Raw genomic sequence first — 25,496 nt, 5'->3', positions numbered from 1 at the left:
TGAATACTAACTACCAGTACCACCCTTATCCCGAAATACTAGGTATATCGACCCGAACGCAACCCAAAGGAATTTTTACAGCATGTGATTGATTGTAAGCCGTGAATGAATGGGAAAAGCGAGCGACTGATTTCATTCTCGGTATCATTTTGCATTTGAGAACGGTCAATCAAATTAATATCATTTCCTTTTGTTTGGGAAAGAGAGACACTGGCAGCGGTCCACTCTACCCATGATTATGGGTTTTGGTAAAATATATGTATATGTATATGTATGTATGTATCACGACAATCTGTCGTAAAACAGGGGTTCTAGAAAACCCATTTCCCGATGCTCCTGAATCTTGAAACTTTTTTCGCAATCGATTTGGTCAACGTCTAGACGTCCTAAAAAATTTCAGATCTCTAACTCAATTTTAACATGGTTTTTAAGGCACCTGAATATGGCGATTTTGGGTTTTTTACCGAATTTCGTATAACAGTGCTGGCGAGTATTTTATGCAAATTTCTTAAAAATCTCAACATAACTATTTTTTATTCCTGTCATCTTTGACATCAAATTAGAATGTTTTGAACTAAAAATAAATCTGTCGAACGACTTCCGATGAGTCTTAATGAGTCTTAATGAAAAACTCCTGCCGGAGTGCACGCTTCGCGTGCACGAAAGAGGCTTGTAACGTGTACCAAAGGGGGTATAATAGTAAAGGGGGTATAATAGTAAATGGGGTACATAGTATACCCACAATAAATGCAACGGTCGTGCTTGCCAGCACTGTGATTTCCAGAAGTGATATGACGTATAATGACTACTAATTGAAAGAAAGTAGAGACATGAAAGTAGTAAGGAAAATATCCGGAGAGAAAGTCAAGATATCGAGAAAGATGTCCGGAGAGAAGAACAAGCAGACAAAACCCCCCGCTGGACCTAAACACAAACGAATATCTTTGTCTTTGGAGGCTCCTCCTGTTGACATTACAAGGGTTAGAAAACGTAAGTCAACACCTTTTTTCATTTTATTAATACCTTAAAATACTGGTTTTACATGCTGTGGGTGTAATATACGATGATACTGTCTGCTTGATTTATCAAAGGATTCATTTGAGCCTACCTCTTATCATGCCGCAATGAGCAATTGCCAGAAGCTTTACAAATCATATTATTATCACAACGATTGGGTAGCCAATCATTCATTATGGGCATATGCTACCATGTTTGGTGTCCGTCAAATTTCATTTCACGAGGTAACTGATTTCTTCGATTATATAGGATTAAATTATCTTATTCGTCATGATTGTGTACCTTGTATATAATACTTGAAGAAGTGCTCACGATCAGCGAAGTTTCTATAATATCCAATAAATTTCTCTGCTAAACAAATATATTTCTAAAGGAGCAAACACGGAATGTTCTGCAGGGTCCATGGACGCCCCCCACAGTCCTTTTCATTTGTCTCCAAACAGCTATCCTAGACGAAGAGTGTCTTCTGCTTCTGCTGGATGCTCTAACAATAATATTGCGATGAGGCCCAACTCACCTGCTCCCATGAGGAGGCATCAGAGTCCAATGCTTCACATACGGGTTAGTTTACATATTGGTTTGAAACATTCAGTTCCTAATTAAACCAGCTGAGGTACTCAAAATCTACAGTCGTAATTGCTAATCAACCTTTCTTTTCTAATTTCTAATTAGTACAATTTGAAAAATTAAGTGATTTTTAAAATGTTTCTAGCACAAGTTACAAGACGCAGCTGCAGCGGCACACCACGCAGAACATGAACTTGAGTGAGTTAATTGATTAATTACTAATTAATTAATTACTAGAGTGAGTTGAACTTAAAGGCAATTATTCCGACAGACCTGATTAAAGGTCGCTTAGCTTCTTACAAGCGTTTAGGTAGCCAGAATAAAGACTGGTATATTAGCAACCAGCATATAAACTTATAAAGATTCAGCCAAATTTCTTTTTAATTTCGAGCTTGAGAGAGAATTGTTGACCGACAAGTTAGAACACACGAATCCAAATTCATAATCGGGCACGCACTACCGGAACGTAAGTGCCAGCCAATGTGCGAAATATTATCAGAAACGTTCCCAGTAAATGTGGTAATCTTGCCACCATATATTATATAAACATCCTTTTGCCGCGACCCCATTTATTGAAACAAGCTCAGCCCCATCAGACACCCGTTACAGGATCAATTGAACACATCACACATATATTATGTTTAACACTGCATATAAAGCTGTGTATACCAGCAAGGAGCTGTATATATAAGTGGTGACAGGTATGTAATATATGCAACAGATTCCAATAACTATGGTAGAACGCCTCTTTAGAATATGAATATTGCTAATCAGTATATCAATGTATTATAGCTGCACTAATAATGTCAACAATGATTGATGTACATGGTATAGGAATGTGAGGCCTTTTTAGTTTCATTTAACGATCTCTTGATCTCTTGGATGATTTTTTCAAGCCGATTTACAGTAAAAATGAAATGTAGTCGCCTATAAACTAGTAAAAGAGTGCTTTGAAGACCAATAAATGCAAATTTTTAAGTTACGTACCATTACTGTTAAATCAAATTCCCTCCTTCTTCGATCAAATTCAAACTATTTCCGATTCTAAGAATTGTCCTCCCAACTTATATTTTCACGTACTTTATTAATTCTCATCAGCCCAACTTTGCTCTGATCTAGCCCCACTTTTATACTAAGTGCACTTTTCGACTACGAAAATAGCTACCTTTTCGAACGTGGACGGTACAATGAACGCTCTAACTCGAAGGTATTCAAAATTATTAAAAAACCGAAATTTTGTCATATTTTTGTCAATTTTTTCATCGTTGTGGTCTGTTTAAATAAAGTTTGGTAAAGTTTTAAAATATTTCAGGCCACCTTTTCTAGAAACTAAATTGCTGATCAATCGATCACTGATAGTACTATACTTATCATTAATACTATCGTTAATAAACCGATACCTAAACATTGGGCAAACATTAATTGCCTGTTTACATTAAAGCATTAAGGGTGAATAATGAAAAATGAAAAATGAAAAATGAAAAATGAAAAATGAAAAATGAAAAATGAAAAATGAAAAATGAAAAATGAAAAATGAATAATGAATAATGAACAATGAATAATGAATAATGAATAATGAATAATGAATAATGAATAATGAATAATGAATAATGAATAATGAATAATGAATAATGAATAATGAATAATGAATAATGAATAATGAATAATGAATAATGAATAATGAATAATGAATAATGAATAATGAATAATGAATAATGAATAATGAATAATGAATAATGAATAATGAATAATGAATAATGAATAATGAATAATGAATAATGAATAATGAATAATGAATAATGAATAATGAATAATGAATAATGAATAATGAATAATGAATAATGAATAATGAATAATGAATAATGAATAATGAATAATGAATAATGAATAATGAATAATGAATAATGAATAATGAATAATGAATAATGAATAATGAATAATGAATAATGAATAATGAATAATGAATAACGAATAACGAATAACGAATAACGAATAACGAATAACGAATAATGAATAATGAATAATGAATAATGAATAATGAATAATGAATAATGAATAATGAATAATGAATAATGAATAATGAATAATGAATAATGAATAATGAATAATGAATAATGAATAATGAATAATGAATAATGAATAATGAATAATGAATAATGAATAATGAATAATGAATAATGAATAATGAATAATGAATAATGAATAATGAATAATGAATAATGAATAATGAATAATGAATAATGAATAATGAATAATGAATAATGAATAATGAATAATGAATAATGAATAATGAATAATGAATAATGAATAATGAATAATGAATAATGAATAATGAATAATGAATAATGAATAATGAATAATGAATAATGAATAACTTATGATTTATAATTTATAATTTATAACACACTTCTTGGCAGGGAAAAAGTAAAACATCTCCTGCATCACTCCTTCCTCTCGCCTCGGTTAGTGCTGTCTTTATTTTTACTTTTATTTTACGTTTAATGTTATTCATTAATTATTTAAATTGAATGTCATATCTTCTTATCCATATTTTGATGTTGTCTCGTTAGTACTTACATCTTTACACTAACAGAAAATACTAACGAAGATAATGCTTAATGCTTATACAGCAGTATAAGGTTTAGGGCCTTATCACAGCAACCAATGTTGTTTCGAGACGGAGGATGTGAGTTCTGGTTGTATTTATCAAGAACTCAGCTTATCCTCGTGGAGCAACTTGTAACACATGTTTACCTATCAGTCTCAGTCTTTCGGCTAATACGACAAAAATTTGACTGATCACAGATAATAATGATATATTACCCTTTCAACAAGAGTGTTATATGTGAAAGATAAATAACTAAGAGGGTCGCATATATAAGACCCTCTTAGTATAGCTATATATAGCTACTGATACACTATTCAGAGGACCCAGCCTTTTTCCCCACCCTGACCACTCCTCTCATCTGATCAGCAGCCAAGATTAAAAGCTCCGGCGCCAGCAATCCTCGCCTACATATCTGCTCGATAATCCTCGCTGTTACCAATGCAACCTCGCTGACAAGCCCAGGTGGCCAGACATTTTTGAGACAGTTAACCAAATATATAACTACATTGTAACTCGAAGAATTTGTAGATTTATTGAGCATCATATGTTGTATGCAACATATCATAGCTCATACAAGAACGGGGGTTGCTTGCGGAGTTGCGGGGCCATCATCACTTGGCTGGATTACTGTTCGTAGATCATTGTTAATTAATAGATCATTTCGTTGGAACATTTGACTCACTGAGTTCTGTTCAACCTCACAGTTAAACATACAACAGGACAAACTCCCTACAACATGTAAATTAACTGATATCAACTTCAGTGTGAGTAACTGTAGTGACATCCCTGGTAACCCTGGTAACCCTGGTAACCCTGGTAACCCTGGTAACCCTGGTGACTTCCTCAATAAATCACCAGAACGTCTCGTGACAGGAGTAGCTGCAGTATGTGGTGGGGAGTCTCCAGTATACAGTAATTATAACAGGGTCATCAGCTCTTCCTAGCGACTATGTAATGTACAGACGTGTCGTGGGATAGTCCGACAGAAGGACGAAATACCAATCATCGTTTCGGAGAGAAAGGAGAAAGCATTTCTCATAATTTTCTCATAATTTATGAGTCATAAATCTTTCTCTTTTTTTCTCTTTTGAAGTTTTGAGTCTGACTAAAACAGCCTTCATTAGCGCCCCCGCTTTCTGTCTTTCACGTCATCATATACAGTTTAATGTGCTTTACATGACAGTTTAATACTTGTATAACATATGGGAGAACGTCCAGCTGAGAGCTCATTAACGTGTTCAGTCTCACAACTTCACGGTCATGTTAATTAGGATTTACGATATTTCAAAGGGGGTGCTTGACTGGTGCTGGATAACATCCAACTCTGCAGTCCTGACCATGTGTTGTCAAAGATGCGTACACGGTACTGTACGTGTACTGTGCCATGTTATTAGGTGCTAATAGGCTTACAATTCTCTTTTCGTTTTTAGGACTAGTAGAATTTAAGAATATTTAAACGTTTTTATATTTGCTCATTACTTGTTTTAAGCGGCGCAAATGTGCATAGTTCGCAAGCTGTTTTTTTTTCTTCAGTTTTTTAGAGCTAATGGAAATTTATGTTCAGGCCCTAGATCTATGTGACAATAGTAAGGACATACGTTAATTTTTCATTTATGCATCATTATTTATGCCTTGTTAATGAGTCATTATGTATAGTTTATCGGTGTAAATTGTTCTTAGATCAATCAGCACCTACATAAGGGATATGTTTGCACCATTATTGATATTAGTCAGTCATGGAATGGGTTATTTGAAACTCATAATAGGATCATTCGAGATTTTAAGACATTTTAAGTTATAAACCTAAATAATACTTGACGTTTGTATGTCACGCCATGTGGTAACTGTAAGTGTGCGTGACACTAACTCAATATCCCCTCGCTACTGACACTTACTTTCCTTAAAGTAAAAATAATGATGACTATATCTGATGATCTTTACTTAATGATTGATATTGTTACTACCACATTCTAACTTGATCTGTTGCAACCCAGAGTGACGGAGAGGTAGAACGTGGCACACTTTTATTTTGAACAGGTCTCATATGAGCAACGGGTCGAGATTGAAGATAAAGCCAGGTTTTGGGATAGTCGAATTTATAACAAGATCTGCTGCAAAAAAAAATTTTTAATTTTCTAAAAATTTAGGAAAGAAAACGATTGAATACTTATTGAATTCAATTTTCTGGTCATTCATGTGCAGCTATAATATATTCCTTTCATATAATATACTTTTAAGTTTTTTTTTGTTAATTTAAATTGAATGGTAATGTTTGGCCTTCAATTTCGAAAAGGATTGGGTGTTTCGTATTTGTCGAATATAATTTTTGTAGTCACTTGGGACATAGTTATAATTGTTGATGGTCTACGATGAGATTCGGGTTAGGGAAATCGTTCAGAAACATTAAATATCATAAAACAATGTGGGATCAGACTTAAAATTGCTTAAAAAACCCTTGCAAGTTCTCTTTGTTTAAGAAATTACACGTATATCGATATATAAACATTTTAATGTCATATGACAAAAGCGATTTTGTTTTCGAAATGACACGGTTCCCGACTAAAACGATTTTTTTGAACAATTTTTTTTTCATCCCAAAAAACTGTAAAATTGGGCTTTTGTAATAGATTGTTGAATTTGTTTTTTTACATTTAATACGTTTAAAAGGAAAAAAGTTTTACTAACTAGAAAAGATAAAGAATCGGGGCTCTAACTATAAGCTTTCAATGGTTCAAATTAATTTCATGCTAACCTGATCGGTCACAAATTCGTTCAAACAACATTTTTGAACCGGCTCCCAAATTCATCGATATAGATACCAAAATTGCATCGCTCACGCGATACCCTTAATCCTGTTACTGTTAGTCATAAGACTGAACCCAAGTAAGTGAAACACCCATATCTCGTGCGGTATAGCTTTGGTGTCAGGACTGTTATCCCTTCTAATTCTATTAGTAAACTGTCGCTGATCAGAATCCTAGTAGTAGTACTGATAACTGAACTATAATTACCTGCACTAAATATCTTATTATAGACGAAGCCGTAAACAGTATCGGAGCAGCTCAACATCTATAATTATAATGACAACGGTACAAATATTGCCCAGCATATCTCTGGTGAGCCTAAAAGGGCAGCACATTCTGTACTATATTAGGATGGGGAGCTGCTGCTGCTCTATTATAATAGAGCTTCGTGAGCAGGTAGTCGTACAAAGCTGGGGGAGATACTCACGCGCCCACCTCAGCTACCAGGATGCTGGATGAGGTTGCTAGGAGAGATACTCACGCGCCCACCTTAGCTACCAGGATGAGGTTGCTGGGGGAGATACTCACGCGCCCACCTCAGCTACCAGGATGCTGGATGAGGTTGCTAGGAGAGATACTCACGCACCCACCTCAGCTACCAGGATGAGGTTGCTGGGGAGAGATACTCACGCGCCCACCTTAGCTACCAGGATGCTGGATGAGGTTGCTAGGAGAGATACTCACGCGCCCACCTTAGCTACCAGGATGCTGGATGAGGTTGCTGGGGAGAGATACTCACGCACCCACCTCAGCTACCAGGATGAGGTTGCTGGGGAGAGATACTCACGCGCCCACCTTAGCTACCAGGATGCTGGATGAGGTTGCTAGTGGAGATACTCACGCGCCCACCTCAGTTACCAGGATGCTGGATGAGGTTGCTAGGAGAGATACTCACGCACCCACCTCAGCTACCAGGATGAGGTTGCTGGGGAGAGATACTCACGCGCCCACCTTAGCTACCAGGATGCTGGATGAGGTTGCTAGGAGAGATACTCACGCGCCAACCTCAGCTACCAGGATGCTGGATGAGGTTGCTAGGAGAGATACTCACGCGCCCACCTCAGCTACCAGGATGTGAGGATGAGGTTGCTCATGAGGAGAGATACTCACGCGCCCACCTCAGCTACCAGGATGCTGGATGAGGTTGCTGGGGGAGATACTCACGCGCCCACCTCAGCTACCAGGATGCTGGATGAGGTTGCTAGGAGAGATACTCACGCGCCCACCTTAGCTACCAGGATGAGGTTGCTGGGGGGAGATACTCACGCGCCCACCTTAGCTACCAGGATGCTGGATGAGGTTGCTAGGAGAGATACTCACGCGCCCACCTTAGCTACCAGGATGAGGTTGCTGGGGGAGATACTCACGCGCCCACCTTAGCTACCAGGATGCTGGATGAGGTTGCTAGGGGAGAGATACTCACGCGCCCACCTTAGCTACCAAGATGAGGTTGCTGGGGGGAGATACTCAAGCGCCCACCTCAGCTACCAGGATGAGATTTAAATCTTTCAAGCTACCCTCTCCTGCAACCCCGGTCTGATTTATCCCAGACTTATCGTGTTCTTATACGTGTAATAGTACATTGCATATGATTATATTTATACATGTGTGTTTTTATTTGAATATATTTAGCATCCATTTTGTACAATTATCTGAATCACCATGCTGGTTAATTTCCTAGTGGAGATGTAAATATACTTAGAGTAAAGCGTGGTGCTTGCTCAGCTAAAATTAACCCATTATACACTATACAGCTCAATGCATACATCATGCTATCGTTGTTTTTCTCAGGAGCTCCAAAAGTTCGTTTTCAAATTTTTCGGGTATTTTTACAGACCTGATCCGTCTAGTAAAACTTTAAAATTGCGCTCTAATAATTGTCAGCACTAGCTGTAGTAGTCTAATAATTTCTGGTATGATTATATCAAAGGCTTTGCTCTATATCAATATATCTGGTAGGCTATGGTATGTTAGTGTTATAGTGGCCCGGGTGGAGCAGCCCTACAACTTCCTTCTATCGTATCTGATTTATCCTTCTCATTTGTACTGCAGTAGGGACTAGTCGAGCCCTTTTGTATCCGTATTACTGGAGGAAGGCAGAGTTAGAAATAATGCTTTTAGTTTTACCGTTTGCTTAATTTATTAGCTTTAGCTTTGTATTCCGTGCAATAATTTGGTTTAGCTACCTGCATCACCAAGCTCATTTCTTCTGCACTTGCCAACAATTTGTCACGAACTGCCATGAACTGCCAAACTGAAAATCCGTTTAAACATCTCACACCCTCTCTCTCTCTGATGTATAAATCTTTGCTTTCGTATATCGAAAGTTTCTTGCAAAACACACACACACTGTTAGTGTGTACGTAGTATAATTTGATTAATAGTAAATTATAGTGCGTATATTTAGCCCGTTCCCAAGCCAGCTAATTGGCTTGACTCCTTTATAATATACGACGTTGTAACGTATATCTCTATACTGCGTTGTTGTTAGAGTTGTACATTATTTTCTGGTTGTGTTTGTGTCTGATTAGTGGGGGTTGGTACGTGGGGGGAGGGAGTGTGATCATTAACGTCACTGGAGTGGTATTGTTGCCATACTGTTGCTGGAGTTGTGTTGGTTTGGTTAGAGTTGCAGGGCTGTTTCTGTAATTATGTTCTAATAGGATAATTTCTTTTCTTCCGTAATAACTTGTTTAATTTGTTATGTTTTCCATGAATTTGGGATGTCAATTTAAACTGTAACTACATAGCAAAATAAAAGTATAGTTTGGGTTAAGTTCCGTGTGACACGCTTAATCATTACTGGCAAAATCCACATCATCTGAATAATATAGTTTAATCTACTTTAACTTATCTGAGAGTTACTTTTAAAAACTAATAGTATAAGAAGCATTTGTTTAGTGTTTATACTAGCAACTATAACTTTACAACGTGAGTCGTGACGAACCTAAACCCCGAGATAACTTTAAACATAATTGATAATCTTTCGGCATCTTTTAGTAAAGCTTTCAATATGAATAAATCATTGTGCATTCAATAAATAAAAAGTAACATTACAAGGTTTTAGACTACACTAACCGAGGTAATCAATAGCGAAACCGGGAGTTTCGGACTTGCCAGTAATTATTTTCTCTCAACACGTACCTTCAGATTGAACAGAACTAAATATCCCTGTTTTAACTTCCAGCTGTGTTTAATAAGTTACGCTTAACCTTCCTCAGAGGCTCCATTTCTGAAGAAAGTAAGACACAAGCAGATATTAGCACAGCACAAGGTCTCATCCAACATTTAACATACCCTCTAGGGTTTCCATAGTTACATAGCACTCGGAAGATAGGCTGCAGACTGCTCGCTTTTAAATTGTCTACCCTGGCTCTATATACGGTTATATATCTCGTTATATCTAGTCTCCACTACTGCTACCGTGTTGTATTATATACGCTTTATAAGGGGATGTTTTGCTCGTCTTTCAAGTAGGCTCCTTTGGTTCTATGGCTTGAAATTCAGGGTTTAACAGTTCCTTGTTTCAGATGCTTCCAGAATTTTCGGCATTGGATTACAAGAATTAGTCAATTGTTCTCGATGTCTAGTTAATTTTGCTTTCTGGTTTTCCTTTCTGTACTTTTGTACTTTAGACTTTAGTGTGCAAGTTCGCCAATAGAATTATTAGTCATAATCTTAATTATTAGAATATTAAGATCTGGATTAATTATGATATGTGCATATTTTAATCACGTACTATTGATCACGTTGTTCAATGACAGCGCGAGGATTGCTTGCGGAGTCTGTCAGTATTGTGGTGAGTTATAATAGTTAATAACATGTGCAAATTGGGTATGAAAATGACAGCTATTCGCAATGCATTACATACATGTCAACCTTTGACACGCAGCTATACCGAATGCTCATGCTTTCGAAAATTCTGCGTTTCTTCAGAAATTTCCGTTGTCTTCTATATCATCCTTGTAATCTTTTAGATATTTTGAAAATGTTGAGACCTGAATGTTCTGAGCTCGATAAGCTAAATTGGGCTCAGTTTATTATGTGCGTTGAAATCGGTGACCCGAACAATCATGAGCTGAAAGATCTCTTTCTTTGCCTAATTTAAAACTGCCAGATCATTTAATTTCGAACTTTTCCGTAAAAAAAGAAGCTGCAGAGTCTACGTATTCGTTAGCAGGAGGCTACGTTGTTCCTTCATTCACAAGCTTCATCTTTAATTTGGTGATAATTCTGTCGAGCTGACGCAGACTATATATAAATACCTTCTTTACCTTTTTAGGAGTATAACCAGAAATGGGTATAATTCTACAGAATTGCACTGTGGAGAGGCTGACAATTTAATATTTAATAATATTTAATCGCCCATCGGACTCCTAAAATCGACTTAAATTCCTGCAGTACAACTTTTTGTTAATCTAGCTAACTGATTCCTGAAACGTCACGCTAATACTCATGACGGTGTGGTCCACCGCACCCTACAAATACCGCTGGGTATGAATTCCTGGAGGTTACACTATTTGGGTATTTAAGTAATTCTGTTGTACCAGGAATCTAAAAGTGTTAGCCCAGTTTTCATTTCTTTTGATAGTAGTAGTTTGCAACGTTTAGATTAGCTGATAATAAATGGTCCTTAGAACTGAGTAGAATTATATGGAAATAGTTTATTATTTAGTTAGGAGACATTCGCTTTCTGCTGGCCTGTATAGGAGTGTAAATGTGTACAAATGCTTTCGTTACAAAAACTGTCACTTATACAAATTTGGTTTGCATTTTCACAAAAGTGCTTTATGCCCTGCACTTTTTTGGTATTGCTTCATTCTTTATATTCCTTTGAAGAAACAATTTGTGTGATTTCCAGTTGAAGGATAGTATCTGGAGCTTTTATAGAATTTAGCCGTTTTATTTTTTTCCAGTTTGTTACAAAATAGAAACTGAATTTGTATTTTGACAGCTTCAGTTTGGTCTCATTATAATTAACAGCTTTCATCTTTAAGCATCAAATACAATTATTCGTTATTGCTCAATTTTGTTTTTTTCCGATTGCAACATATTTCCGTACCACCTTCGCTTCTGGATGCACATTTGATATTCATACGAGATATTTAGTAACGAAATTAAACAACTGCAGTTCATTAAAAAGCTATTTTTCTGTTTTTGAGTATGTGTGTTGCCAGTGTAATGTGTTTCACAGTATATTTACCTCACGCAGTGTTAGGAGGAACCAATGCTAGAGAGAGTTCAGCTAGTACCTGATGCAAGGAATGGAGCCGCTCGGTGAGGAAAAGATGGTTAAGGGGTAAGTGTTAGTAACCATGGTAACACATTGTAGTAAGTAAGTAAGTGTTTTACCAGGGTTGACTAAATAGTTTCAAATAAATTTCATTTGGAATCCCAGGAAAAACCTTTTTTCCAGCTTCATGGTTGCAGAGTAAACCTATGTTAGTCTAGCTACTACAGACTCTTTTACCAGGGTTGACTAAATAGTTTCAAATAAATTTCATTTGGAATCCCAGGAAAAACCTTTTTTCCAGCTTCATGGTTGCAGGGTAAACCTATGTTAGTCTAGCTACAACAGACTCTTATAAATACTGGTGTAGGTCAAGCTACTACAGACTCTTATAAATACTGGTGTAGGTCAAGCTACTACAGACTCTTATAAATACTGGTGTAGGTCAAGCTACTACAGACTCTTATAAATACTGGTGTAGGTCTAGCTACTACAGACTCTTATAAATACTGGTGTAGGTCAAGCTACTACAGACTCTTATAAATACTGGTGTAGGTCAAGCTACTACAGACTCTTATAAATACTGGTGTAGGTCTAGCTACTACAGACTCTTATAAATACTGGTGTAGGTCAAGCTACTACAGACTCTTATAAATACTGGTGTAGGTCAAGCTACTACAGACTCTTATAAATACTGGTGTAGGTCTAGCTACTACAGACTCTTATAAATACTGGTGTAGGTCTAGCTACTACAGACTCTTATAAATACTGGTGTAGGTCAAGCTACTAAAGACTCTTATAAATACTGGTGTAGGTCTAGCTACTACAGACTCTTATAAATACTGGTGTAGGTCTAGCTACTACAGACTCTTATAAATACTGGTGTAGGTCTAGCTACTACAGACTCTTATAAATACTGGTGTAGGTCTAGCTACTACAGACTTTTATAAATACTGGTGTAGGTCTAGCAACTACAGACTCTTATAAATACTCATATGAGTCTACATAACGGGACTACCGTGTACCATCTCCAGCCTCTATCTTTTAACTCTTTTCAGATATGCTAATAGAAATTCCAGGCGCTGTTGTTCTGAAGTTCAGAAGTTCAGAATCTGAACTACCAGAGTGTGCTAAATATAGCCGCATTTACCCAGCTTCCATTATATCTTTAGAATTATATTTTTCCTAGGTATCCCCAATATTAGCTGTGTCCCTTAGAGCCCGCGGTTAGTGGCATTCATTTTCTTTTAGAGTCGGATTCATTATAACTTTATAACTTTATAACTTTATAACTTTATAACTTTATAACTTTATAACTTTATAACTTTATAACTTTATAACTTTATAACTTTATAACTTTATAACTTTATAACTTTATAACTTTATAACTTTATAACTTTATAACTTTATAACTTTATAACTTTATAACTTTATAACTTTATAACTTTATAACTTTATAACTTTATAACTTTATCACTTTATAACTTTATAACTTTATAACTTTATAACTTTATAACTTTATAACTTTATAACTTTATAACTTTATAACTTTATAACTTTATAACTTTATAACTTTATAACTTTATAACTTTATAACTTTATAACTTTATAACTTTATAACTTTATAACTTTATAACTTTATAACTTTATAACTTTATAACTTTATAACTTTATAACTTTATAACTTTATAACTTTATAACTTTATAACTTTATAACTTTATAACTTTATAACTTTATAACTTTATAACTTTATAACTTTATAACTTTATAACTTTATAACTTTATAACTTTATAACTTTATAACTTTATAACTTTATAACTTTATAACTTTATAACTTTATAACTTTATAACTTTATAACTTTATAACTTTATAACTTTATAACTTTATAACTTTATAACTTTATAACTTTATAACTTTATAACTTTATAACTTTATAACTTTATAACTTTATAACTTTATAACTTTATAACTTTATAACTTTATAACTTTATAACTTTATAACTTTATAACTTTATAACTTTATAACTTTATAACTTTATAACTTTATAACTTTATAACTTTATAACTTTATAACTTTATAACTTTATAACTTTATAACTTTATAACTTTATAACTTTATAACTTTATAACTTTATAACTTTATAACTTTATAACTTTATAACTTTATAACTTTATAACTTTATAACTTTATAACTTTATAACTTTATAACTTTATAACTTTATAACTTTATAACTTTATAACTTTATAACTTTATAACTTTATAACTTTATAACTTTATAACTTTATAACTTTATAACTTTATAACTTTATAACTTTATAACTTTATAACTTTATAACTTTATAACTTTATAACTTTATAACTTTATAACTTTATAACTTTATAACTTTATAACTTTATAACTTTATAACTTTATAACTTTATAACTTTATAACTTTATAACTTTATAACTTTATAACTTTATAACTTTATAACTTTATAACTTTATAACTTTATAACTTTATAACTTTATAACTTTATAACTTTATAACTTTATAACTTTATAACTTTATAACTTTATAACTTTATAACTTTATAACTTTATAACTTTATAACTTTATAACTTTATAACTTTATAACTTTATAACTTTATAACTTTATAACTTTATAACTTTATAACTTTATAACTTTATAACTTTATAACTTTATAACTTTATAACTTTATAACTTTATAACTTTATAACTTTATAACTTTATAACTTTATAACTTTATAACTTTATAACTTTATAACTTTATAACTTTATAACTTTATAACTTTATAACTTTATAACTTTATAACTTTATAACTTTATAACTTTATAACTTTATAACTTTATAACTTTATAACTTTATAACTTTATAACTTTATAACTTTATAACTTTATAACTTGCGGAGTGTTCTGTTCATTATAACTGTATAACTTAATAACTTGCGGATTGTTGTGTTCATTATTCATTAGTGTATTATTGACCTATAAATAAGGAAACATTGCATACCTTTTATGCAAAAGTGTAAATGATGTATGAAATGTATTGTTCATTCAAGATGGTTGCGAATTGTTCATATTTGTATTAGCTCTCTAACGTAAACTAAGGTACGAAGTCGCATAGTTTGCCGTTTTATGTTTGTTGCATTTTTATACTTGATTTTACAATAGAATTCAGAAAATGTACCATCATTGCCATGTGATCACCTATAAAAGAACCTTTAAAAACTTTTATTTTAGAATGAAATATGACAACCTTCGAGTAATTTTACAATGCTACAAGTCATCGCGCAAAATGTGTGCGCACCTGGCGTTGCTGCCCTAAATAGATGTCAGAGATAAGAACTATTATGTTTGTTTTAAAGACCCGAGGGCCATCCATAAGGGCTTTGAAACCGGTTTATTCAATACAGTATAATATAAAAATAAACCGCAATCGTTACATTCATGTAATACTAACTGAAAAAACATAATCTGTAGGCAAAATAATAGCAAGCTTTAATTCACACACCACCATTAAATTGATTTAGATTGTAATTAAACATGTATGGCAAAGTGAACCGATGACAAAGTGTCCCCTTTTCATATTTCATCTTTCATTATAGATATAAGGTTAATTTATCGAGTCAATCTATCAAGCAAAGCTGCATCTTTACAACTCCTGAATGGTTGCCATCTCCAAGCACTAATAATGTTAAATGACCGCTCCACATCTGCAGCAGAATTATCTGGGATATATTGAACGCTAAGTAATGCTACCTTTTATTTAACACTCGCTTCTAATTAGGTATGATTTCTTTGTCATAAGATGTGTAGCTGTGTTATGTTTGCAGCTTAATATTACTCCTAAGAAAGGTTTTGGTAGCGGGTATAGGACACTACGGCGGGGCACACTACGGCGGAGGCCACTAGCACGGTTAATTTCACATTTTTAGCCTCACTCCGTCGTGCTGTCCACCCTTTTTGGATCCTTGCTCTAACATTAAAACCTGCTGTTTGCCGCAACCGAGCATTAGTCGTTGTCATAAAGCCGTAGTGTCGCCCGACGTAGTGTCCTCCGCTGTATATCTGTCCAACTCCGTACTTTCCTCCAGTTAAACTATAATACTATCCGGTTCCTCAGTGCGATTTTACTAAAACCTGTTTGTCATAGTACCCACCTCTGGTCCTCTTTAAGTCCTTGTCACAAAGCCAACTCTATAATAGTTTCTAGAACATGATGATATGTGGAATTAGCTGTAGATCTCGATTATTGGCTATAAGAGTAAGAGAATGAACGTCAATACAGAGAGGGAGGGATGGGTATGCCATCATCCGCTTAATGTGGAAAATTCTAAAACGCCACAGTCCCACGGATATTATACGCCCTCTTGGCACAAAGTCAAAGCTGCATCGTTTATATAGTTTTGGCAAACGTTGTTGTTAACAAAATTATCCTTTTTTTACGACAGTTCAATTGTTTTCGTTGGAGCTAAGTAGTTGGATATGTAACATTTCTGACAAGGGAAATCGAGAAGTATTTTTTTCGTTTTTATAACTCGTTTCATCTGCCAACCAAAAACATCTTTCATAGACCCCCACCAATATCGCATGTTCTGAATAATCCAGAAGACTTGTCCCGTCTCACGTCTGCACGTACAACATACCTTATATTTTCTAAAAGTCTGGGAGGTCAGGAACACAGGAGCTAGATGTAGGCATAGTTATCTTGTCGGAGTTTACATTGACGCACTTCAGGAGCAGTTACCATGGCAACATATGGAACGTGCACGTGCCAAATGACGCACTTCAGACCCTGTTCCGAGCTGCCACGTGTTTTCACGGTGTGTTGTGACCCGCAGGATCACCCGCCATGGAGACACATTCGTTTTTGAAGTGAGCTGTAGTGCCGACTTGTACGGAGAGAATTACTGATCTTTAGGAGCTATTTTAAGGACTTTATCGCGTTGACTATTTTAATACTTGGATCTGTGCTATTATTATAATATTCAGCGATATAATTTTGAACTTTATTTTTCAATTTTAAGACTATTTAGTATTTTGTTGATAATTGTGTTCGCCAACTCCTCATTCAATAATTTAGCTACACGTACTAATTTATACTGCTAATTAAAGTTTTCGCTTAATTAAGCGCCCACACGGCAGCTTGATATACAAGCACATCATGCACATGGACCTTAACATAACTATATAACTTAATAACACAACGCACACATCATATTAAAGTATATCAAGCGATACAATATATAAAACATAAATATTACTCCGTTTTTAGCTAGTAATTCAGTGTTATATTTCAACGAGAGAGCTAGAGCAACATGATAGAACAGCATATAAGTATCACATATATATATAACATAACTATAATATATATTGAATAGAGAGCTCCAGGAATTTTAAGTCGCATTTCAACAGCTACAGCATGATAGCTTAACCCTAGCTACCCCAACTGTACGTGTGGGCAAGGAACGTGAAGGGTGGGCTAGTGTGCGTGTGTCAGTGTGTCAGAGAGCGTGTAGTTTGGGTATTTTGTTGCGCTTTTCTGAGAGTTGTCGATTTTTTGTTGTTGTGCGCTTCGGTAGCTTTTGTTTTTTTTTTGTAAAAGTTAAGGTCAAACTTGGGTTTGTTTGTTGTGGGGTTTTTATAATGTTTGTTGATGTGTCAAATGGATATGTTGGAGTGCTGGCTTCCATATTTTTTCTAGTTTACAATCAACACCTTGTTTCACTACAGAGGGACCAAGCTCTTGGTTGCACACTGAAAAGACCGCTAAGACCGCTTATAAGACTGACAGGCGACTTAATGACTGTCACAAACCGTCCAATAAGTTATAAAATGATCAGATTTTCTTTTAGAGTTTTAATACTTTCAACACTACTATATAACAAATAATTTGAGCCTGATGAAAGTGTAGTACTCTGAAAGCTCGCGTTTCCTCCTAAACAGTAGTTTCATTTGTCCTACCTAGTCTCTACTACCGGATATTATCCCAGATTTTCTTTATTGCAATGTTATCTTTTTGTTTATTTTTTTTGTATAATTGAGGTGAGTAATCTCCATAGATTTGTAATAATTATAAAGCACTTTACCAACATGTTGCCACTAGATGAATGTTGTTTTTTAATTGATTACTGTTAAGTACAATCAACTACAATTGTTGTTTTTAATTGATTTCTGTTAAGTACGATCAACTAGTATGCAACCTTGATCTCGGATTAGACAAAACGGTTACTTTTTTAGGGACTTCTTGGAACATATAAATGATACGATAGTTTGTAGTAACAGACGCTTTTAAAAAACGTATTAATCATCTTCAGCTGGATACTTCCACTTTACTTACACATGCTTGAGCTATAAGGGAGCAGAGTTATAAGGGTCCAGGGCACATTATGTGGAATATAATCCAACTAATACCAATTCTCCTTATTATCCTTATTTCCTCGCCCTGGCGATGCTTTATATTTATACTAATTCTCTGTTTATTATTGAAACATGTAATCCTGACGAGCTCTAGGTGTTGAGATATTTCCCCGCACGCCTTTCTGTCTAGCAGTTGTTGACAATGTCGCGCAGACAAGTATCAATAATATATATAATAATATGCTAATAATATATATAATAATATGCTATGATAAAGAGTTATGCATGCCAGCCACGTAGGCTTTTGTGAGAAAAAATGTTAGCCAAAATCTGGAGAAAAATATAATAATGGAACATTTTACGAGGGTTCCATCTGAGGGCACGGCGAGAAGGCTTTCCGTTTACCGTAGGAGGCCAACGACCGTCGACCTAAGCAGAGAGAGAGAGAGGGACCTTTTATGAGAATCACAATTCATACTCCGCCTCTAAGACCGCTATAAATGTTTAATTTTCTAAGAACGCCGGCCTGAAAGGAGGAGCTCATTATTGACAAGTTGCCCATTACTTTTGATCTAGCCAACGTCAGTGAATCACAATTCCCTCAATTAAGCACACTCTCTATAATACATATCAAGATACTACAGCTAGAAGATACCAGTTAAATTATGCAGTGCAGTTCTCATGTTGACAGATTTGCAGTTTTATTTTGCCCCATACAAATTATAACAGCTCTTTTCTGTTACAATATATTTAGTTTATATAGTTTTATATATATCGTCTAACACGCGCAGCATTTTGTACACGTTGACGTTGTTGGATTCTGCAAATTATCAATCATTTAGTTTTTTCATTGTATCACTATCATTCTTATTTTTCTGAGAAAATGTATCACCTGAATTTTCTCAGAAATTTATACCCACTTAAAATTCGTACCTTCATTTTGCATCCCCCTGTATATAACGTTATACAGTATACTATTACTCCGCTTACTACAATATATACCCAGGCTATCTAGCTATCGTACATACCAAATATTCGCAGTCAAGTGCAGTACATTCACACCTCTACCCGGCAGCTTCAACAACATATGTAAATGTTAAAAACAACCACTGTAAAAATGGGCATTATTGAATTAAGTTGGCCTGCTTTCTATCGTCTTCCCTGACATACTTTCTATTGTGTTCTAGCTGAAAATATTTGTAGCCGATGCCCTGTAGTCCTGGCTGTTGCTCGTGCACTGTTTTTAATGGTGTGCACTGTTCCCTGCAGTCCTGTATCTTGCTCGTGCGTGTCTTTTTAGTTTTGTGCGCCGTCCCCTTTTTTGCCATTTAATCCAAAAACTGAGTAACGTTTTACCGAATTTGTATTCGACCGATGTTCGTCCATCAAGTGACAATTGCCGATTAACACATAGTGTTTGAGAGGTTCTGAAACAACAGTATGCCTCCCCCAGGTTAATACTCCACTTCAATGTAACAAAATAGCTCAAGATATAAAGCAGGTGCTGCACTGTTACATAGTAATGATGATGTACACTGGTACTAACTAGGCTGGTTGAGCAGTAGCTTTAAGCTTAGCGGTAGTGCTCCTACTGTCACAATGTAGTTTAGGTTACAGTCTCTTGTAGTAGTAATACTTCCCCACAGCTTTTGCAGGAGTCTTTTAATACATATCAAAGATATCCACTTAATAAACAAGGTTTACTCTGGCATCAAAGTTTGAAAGATTTGATTTATTCATGTAATACCGGTAAATGCAATAGAACCGAGGGATGAGTAATGCGATATCCATAATAGTTCTACTGTAGTTTTAGTTTTGTTGTTGAGTAATATGAGTAAGTAGTGCTCAGATTCAACCTTCACTGCGCAAAGTTATTTACTTCAATACTCTATAGACTGTTATACACACCACAAATTACATAGTGTTAGTGTGTAATTTATGTAATTTATCCTTTCATGAGGTTTATTATTTGTTTAATTATGAGCTGGCTGAATATGATACTTGTTGAATGTTTATGCGTCATTTTGTTTGTCTAGATTGTAATCGATCGTCTAGACCTGATGGGATTTTATAAAACATTAACATATGAAACACAGGTTTGCTAAGTTGTAATACTATAATTTCATCACACATGCACACTGCACACGCATCCAATAGCCATCATAATAAAGAATAATTTTTGGGTTTAAATGGATTATAATTTTGATTTTCTTTACATAAGTTGCGATAATTTACAAAAAATATGGTGTGATCATTTTTTTGTTTCGCTTTTGTGTAGGAATTTTATTTGCTTTAAAATTTTATCTGTTGTTAAGTTAAGTGTTTGTTATCTGTTTTAAGAAGTGATTTAAGTAGTAGAAATTTGCACATAGATAACTTGCAAGAATTGAACGAAATCAAAGATATAGCTGCATGTAACAGGTGTTGGGAATATCTGTTTCAAGGGTACAGTTTACCGCATTAAGGAATTTTATGAATCATTTTTGTCGGTATATAAGATCCTGTTTTATAATCATAACAAAATTTTATTTTTTCATTTATCTAAATTTAATTTCAAAGTTATCACTATCAATCAACTATTTTAGTATTTGACAAATAAAGCTTACTTTGACACGTAAGAATTTATCCAATTATCAATTCATCATTTATGAATTGATTTTGAATTTTACTTTACCAAACGTCACAGACCATGTGACTAACCCATAACATGTATCTGTATCCCTGACCTGCAGTTCCCGGTCCTTCGTCCCTCTAATGTTCCATTAAGAAGTTAAGCACCCCACCCCACACCACACCACACCACACCCCACACCACACCACACCACACCTAGAAGTTCAGCATTACAAAATACAATCATATATGCGAGGTTTAACAGGCTTAACATATCTGCAATACGTGATGAGTATTTCACAGGGATCCCGTAGAGAGGAAAAAAAGAGTAATGTGATATTCGTAGTCAATTAATTGAGTTTCGCGTGTATGATTTCATGAACTTACGGCTTTTGTACCGCGTAGATTTGTGGATTCTCTCTCTCTATATGTGTCGGATCGTTCTCTTATTCTAGTTGTAGTATAGTTCGGGATCCTGTTACTGTATGTTACAATAACATTATTTGTAAAGGTGTTGAGTAAGTCCGAGTGCGGTTATGTATGTTATAGCTGTCCTGCTGTGTTGTCCAGTGCTAGAGATACAAATAACTAGTGGCCTTATAGCGGCCTTATAGCGGCCTTATAGCGGCCTTATAGCGGCCTTATAGTGGCCTTATAGCGACCTTATAGCAACCTTATAGCGACCTTATAGCGGCCATACAGCGGCCATATAGCGGCCATATAGCGGCCTTATGGCGAACTTATAGTGGCCTTATAGCGGCCTTATAGTAGCCTTATAGCGGCCTTATAGCAACCTTATAGCGGCTATATAGCGACCTTATAGCGGCCTTATAGCGGCCTTATAGCAACCTTATAGCAACCTTATAGCGGCCTTATAGCGGCCTTATAGCGGCCTTATAGCGACCTTATAGCGGCCTTATAGCGGCCTTATAGCGACCTTATAGCGGCCATATAGCGACCTTATAGCGGCCTTATAGCAACCTTATAGCGGCCTTATAGCGGCCTTATAGCGACCTTATAGCGGCCTAATAGCGGCCTTATAGCGGCCTTATAGCGACCTTATAGCGGCCTTATAGCAACCTTATAGCGGCCTTATAGCGACCTTATAGCGGCCTTATAGCGGCCTTATAGCGACCTTATAGCGGCCTTATAGCGACCTTATAACGGCCATATAGCGGCCTTATAGCGGCCTTATAGCGGCCGTGTTATAGTGGTAGTATTGTGGCCGTTAGATGGATAGAAATAATTGATATCGTGTCCGTGTAACGACCAGCATAGTGGCTTTATAGAGGACGTATAGCGGCCGTATAGCGGCTTTACTAATCGCCCAATTTCCCAAATAACTGCTGCTGCTGTTGTCCAACATTCTCTGCCTATAGAGATAAATGTAACTGTGCAGCGAACAGTGAACAAAAGCTGTTGTAAATAGTCCTGCTTTTAGTTAATCACTTGTGTGTTTTATTTGTAGCAATTATTTCTCAATTTTAATTAGTCGCAGGATGGTTCAATATCTTGTTTCGTTCGTTTCACTCTAAATTCCCTATAAATTACAGCTGAGCCAAGGTATGTGATTGGTATGTGTAGCTATTGTTTTCTCCTCAAGTAAATAACCTTCTGATGAGTATAGTGTATATGATGCACAATTTCGTTCCTATACGGCCATCAGCTTGAATTCAGCTGGAATAAAGGTACTTCCTACTTGGCTACGCTGTATTCCCAACATTTATTGTTATTTATCAACCATTCCCAACATTTTCTCGCACTGCCTGGTGCCTATTTTCTGACCAGTCGTTGATCCATTCACATTCCAATATGTTACGAAGATGGTATGAAGTCTGATCAGTACCTAACAATAGATTGTACGATATTCTCGTTAACACACTTATACATTTGTGTCATGAGCTATATAGTCGGTTTACGACAATGGTGAGAATAAGTGTTCATTCTGATGAGGTACCGTGGAGCTTATGACGTATGACAATTGTTCCAACCTCTTATAAGTTTATAGTTATACCATATTAAATCTTTAGATAAAGAGAAACGTGATTTTAGGACTCTCCGAACTAAATACCCCTTTTTGATTCTGTATCATCCTCAATAAAATGTATTAAACAAATGTTATAATTTGCAGTGTTGTCAGTTGTAATTAGTTTAAAATTAATAATAAGACCCTCTTTCCAACATTGTGACGTCATCATTTCTAGAACCCTGTATATCTGCTAGAGTGTGTGGGTTGTAAACTGCGCAGCGCTGGTTAATATATTTTGACAGTTGTTAGTTGATGTTATAACTACGCCCATTTATGATACTGACTACGCCTATGTGTGATACATGGTCAGTACTTTCATGCAGGAATCCAGCTTAAAATCTTGAATTTCAAATTGATAATACGAATGATTTTCTAGTTTTACTTGATATAACTTATTATCTTTTAAATATCTGTTACCGTTACACTTTTAGAGAAATACTTTAGTTTGATCGCTTTATTTGATTTGATAGAGCTCTCTATATCATCTCAATTAGTGTTAACATGGTTACATGGTAACTAGGGGGTAACTTGGGGTAACTAGGTGGTAACTAGGTTACATGACATTTTGTATTAACGTCAGCAGTAACTCAGATGAAGTTCTCCTTTTTTGGCAACACATTTAGCAATAAACTATACTCTCATAGCTCCACAATCCAGCTACTGTCAATCGTTAATAACCTATAGCTGATCGTATATCACTAGTTCTCTGATCTAGCTACTTACAATGCTTTGAAGAAGAATCTCCACCCCTCGACGCAATCTATGTCATTAAAAGCAATCAGAACCAACGAACAAGGATCCACCACCACCACCACTTCATCATTAAACGCGGACAAACAACGTAAACGCTGTCTCTCCGACATATCGGAACTGGTACTTCTCCGCGACATTGATGCAATGGACAGGGGCAGGTCCCAGTCAGCTCAGTCTATGCCAGACTGTAGGATTGTGCCGGAGATTGTTATAACAAGCAGTTGTTGCTCGCTCAACTCTTGTCCAGCTGCAAGGTCTGCGGTTCCTCTATCGAGTGCGTCTCCTTACGACCTGACTGTTGATCCTTTAAGGTGCTGACCAATGCTTGCGTAGTAGCGCCTCTTTTTTCTCTTTCAATATTTTATGTAAACGTATGAAAATTTGTTAATGTCTCATCCATGTTCATAAAATTGCGTAAGGTAACATTTTTTGTAGATTATAGAAGTGTATGATCTGGATAGGGCCTAGGGGAGGCGTATACCATATTATTTGTGACTTACCGCGATGCTCCTAGTCAACCAAATTAATAAATAATTACTGTCACATTTCAAACGAATATGGTGACCCCCCCGCCAGAAACCGTCTCTAACTATAGATCATACACTAGTATGACACTTTAATTTGAATATTAACCGTACTTGAATGAACCTACAGAAGTTTGTAACCAGCATTTGTTTCAGTACAAGCAGAAAGCTTTCAAACAGCGGTGCTATCTCTAAAAGCGCAAACGAATTAAGTCTTCATCAGAACAACAGCGTCGATTTATCGCTCAGGTTTGTCATTTTCTTAATAACACTGGACTTAATAGTTATTAAAGAATAACCTTTTATGGCACGCAAGCAATCATTGCACTGTCATTTGTATCCTTACATCAATGGTACCAATATATATTGCGCAGGGTGGTGATCATTAAACTAACCTAGCAACTGTAACCTAGCAACGATATATATTGCGCAGGGTGGTGATCATTTCTTCGTTTAAGTGAACTTCAACACGCGAATTCGCTTACCAGAGAATTGCGAAATTTTTTGTGAGGGAAATTTGAAGTCATTTATTTATTGCTATAAATAATTTTCAAAATTCTGTTTTATCCTTACGGAGCTAACTTTTTGTGAGAGGGGGACCCTGGATTTTAATTTTTTGATACATAATACTTTAATAGCGATCTTCGAATTTGATTTGTCGTTGGGTTTATTTGAAATCAACTGATGAATGAAAATATCATTAAAATATTAAAGCATAATTATTAAACGGTGGCATAAAGTGTGTTTGGGCTGCTAACCTGTAAGTTTTGCTTAAAGTATACTTAAGTCTTTAAGTCAATGCACGGTTAGGAATTCCAGTTTCATTCACTATTCGAGTCAAAATTGTCCAGGACTCTTATTTTCGACTATTAACTTGATCGCTCCATCCTCAATTTAATAGTTACTAGTCAAGTCTATTTTTTGCCCTTTTAATTTAATATTGGAACGGTAAAATATTTTTTTATTGTTATAATATGGAGTGTTA

At 35.2% G+C, this 25,496-nt stretch overlaps 1 protein-coding gene across 4 annotated transcripts in view; it reads left to right on the top strand.

The window, feature by feature from the left end:
* The first annotated feature begins 788 nt into the window (after positions 1 to 788).
* LOC134821909 (rho guanine nucleotide exchange factor 12-like) overlaps positions 789 to 25,496 on the top strand; it is a 40,402-nt gene continuing 15,694 nt past the window's right edge. The window contains exons 1-5 of one of the 4 annotated variants that reach the window (XM_063832732.1): positions 789 to 990; positions 1,415 to 1,578; positions 1,730 to 1,782; positions 4,002 to 4,046; positions 24,668 to 24,760. In XM_063832732.1, the coding sequence (XP_063688802.1) occupies positions 831 to 990; positions 1,415 to 1,578; positions 1,730 to 1,782; positions 4,002 to 4,046; positions 24,668 to 24,760 (515 nt within the window). In that variant the 5' untranslated portion in view covers positions 789 to 830. Of the gene's footprint in view, positions 991 to 1,414; positions 1,579 to 1,729; positions 1,783 to 4,001; positions 4,047 to 12,206; positions 12,296 to 20,500; positions 20,691 to 23,233; positions 24,299 to 24,667; positions 24,761 to 25,496 lie in introns of those variants that run through there. The other 3 variants (XM_063832735.1, XM_063832737.1, XM_063832734.1) reach the window with 3 other exon arrangements.

The sequence above is a fragment of the Bolinopsis microptera genome, chromosome 10, assembly GCF_026151205.1.
Source record: "Bolinopsis microptera isolate Bmic1 chromosome 10, MBARI_Bmic_1.0, whole genome shotgun sequence".
Taxonomy (NCBI): Eukaryota; Metazoa; Ctenophora; class Tentaculata; order Lobata; family Bolinopsidae; genus Bolinopsis; species Bolinopsis microptera.
Note: the sequence above shows the minus strand (reverse complement) of the source record. Positions and strands in the feature narration are given on the sequence as shown.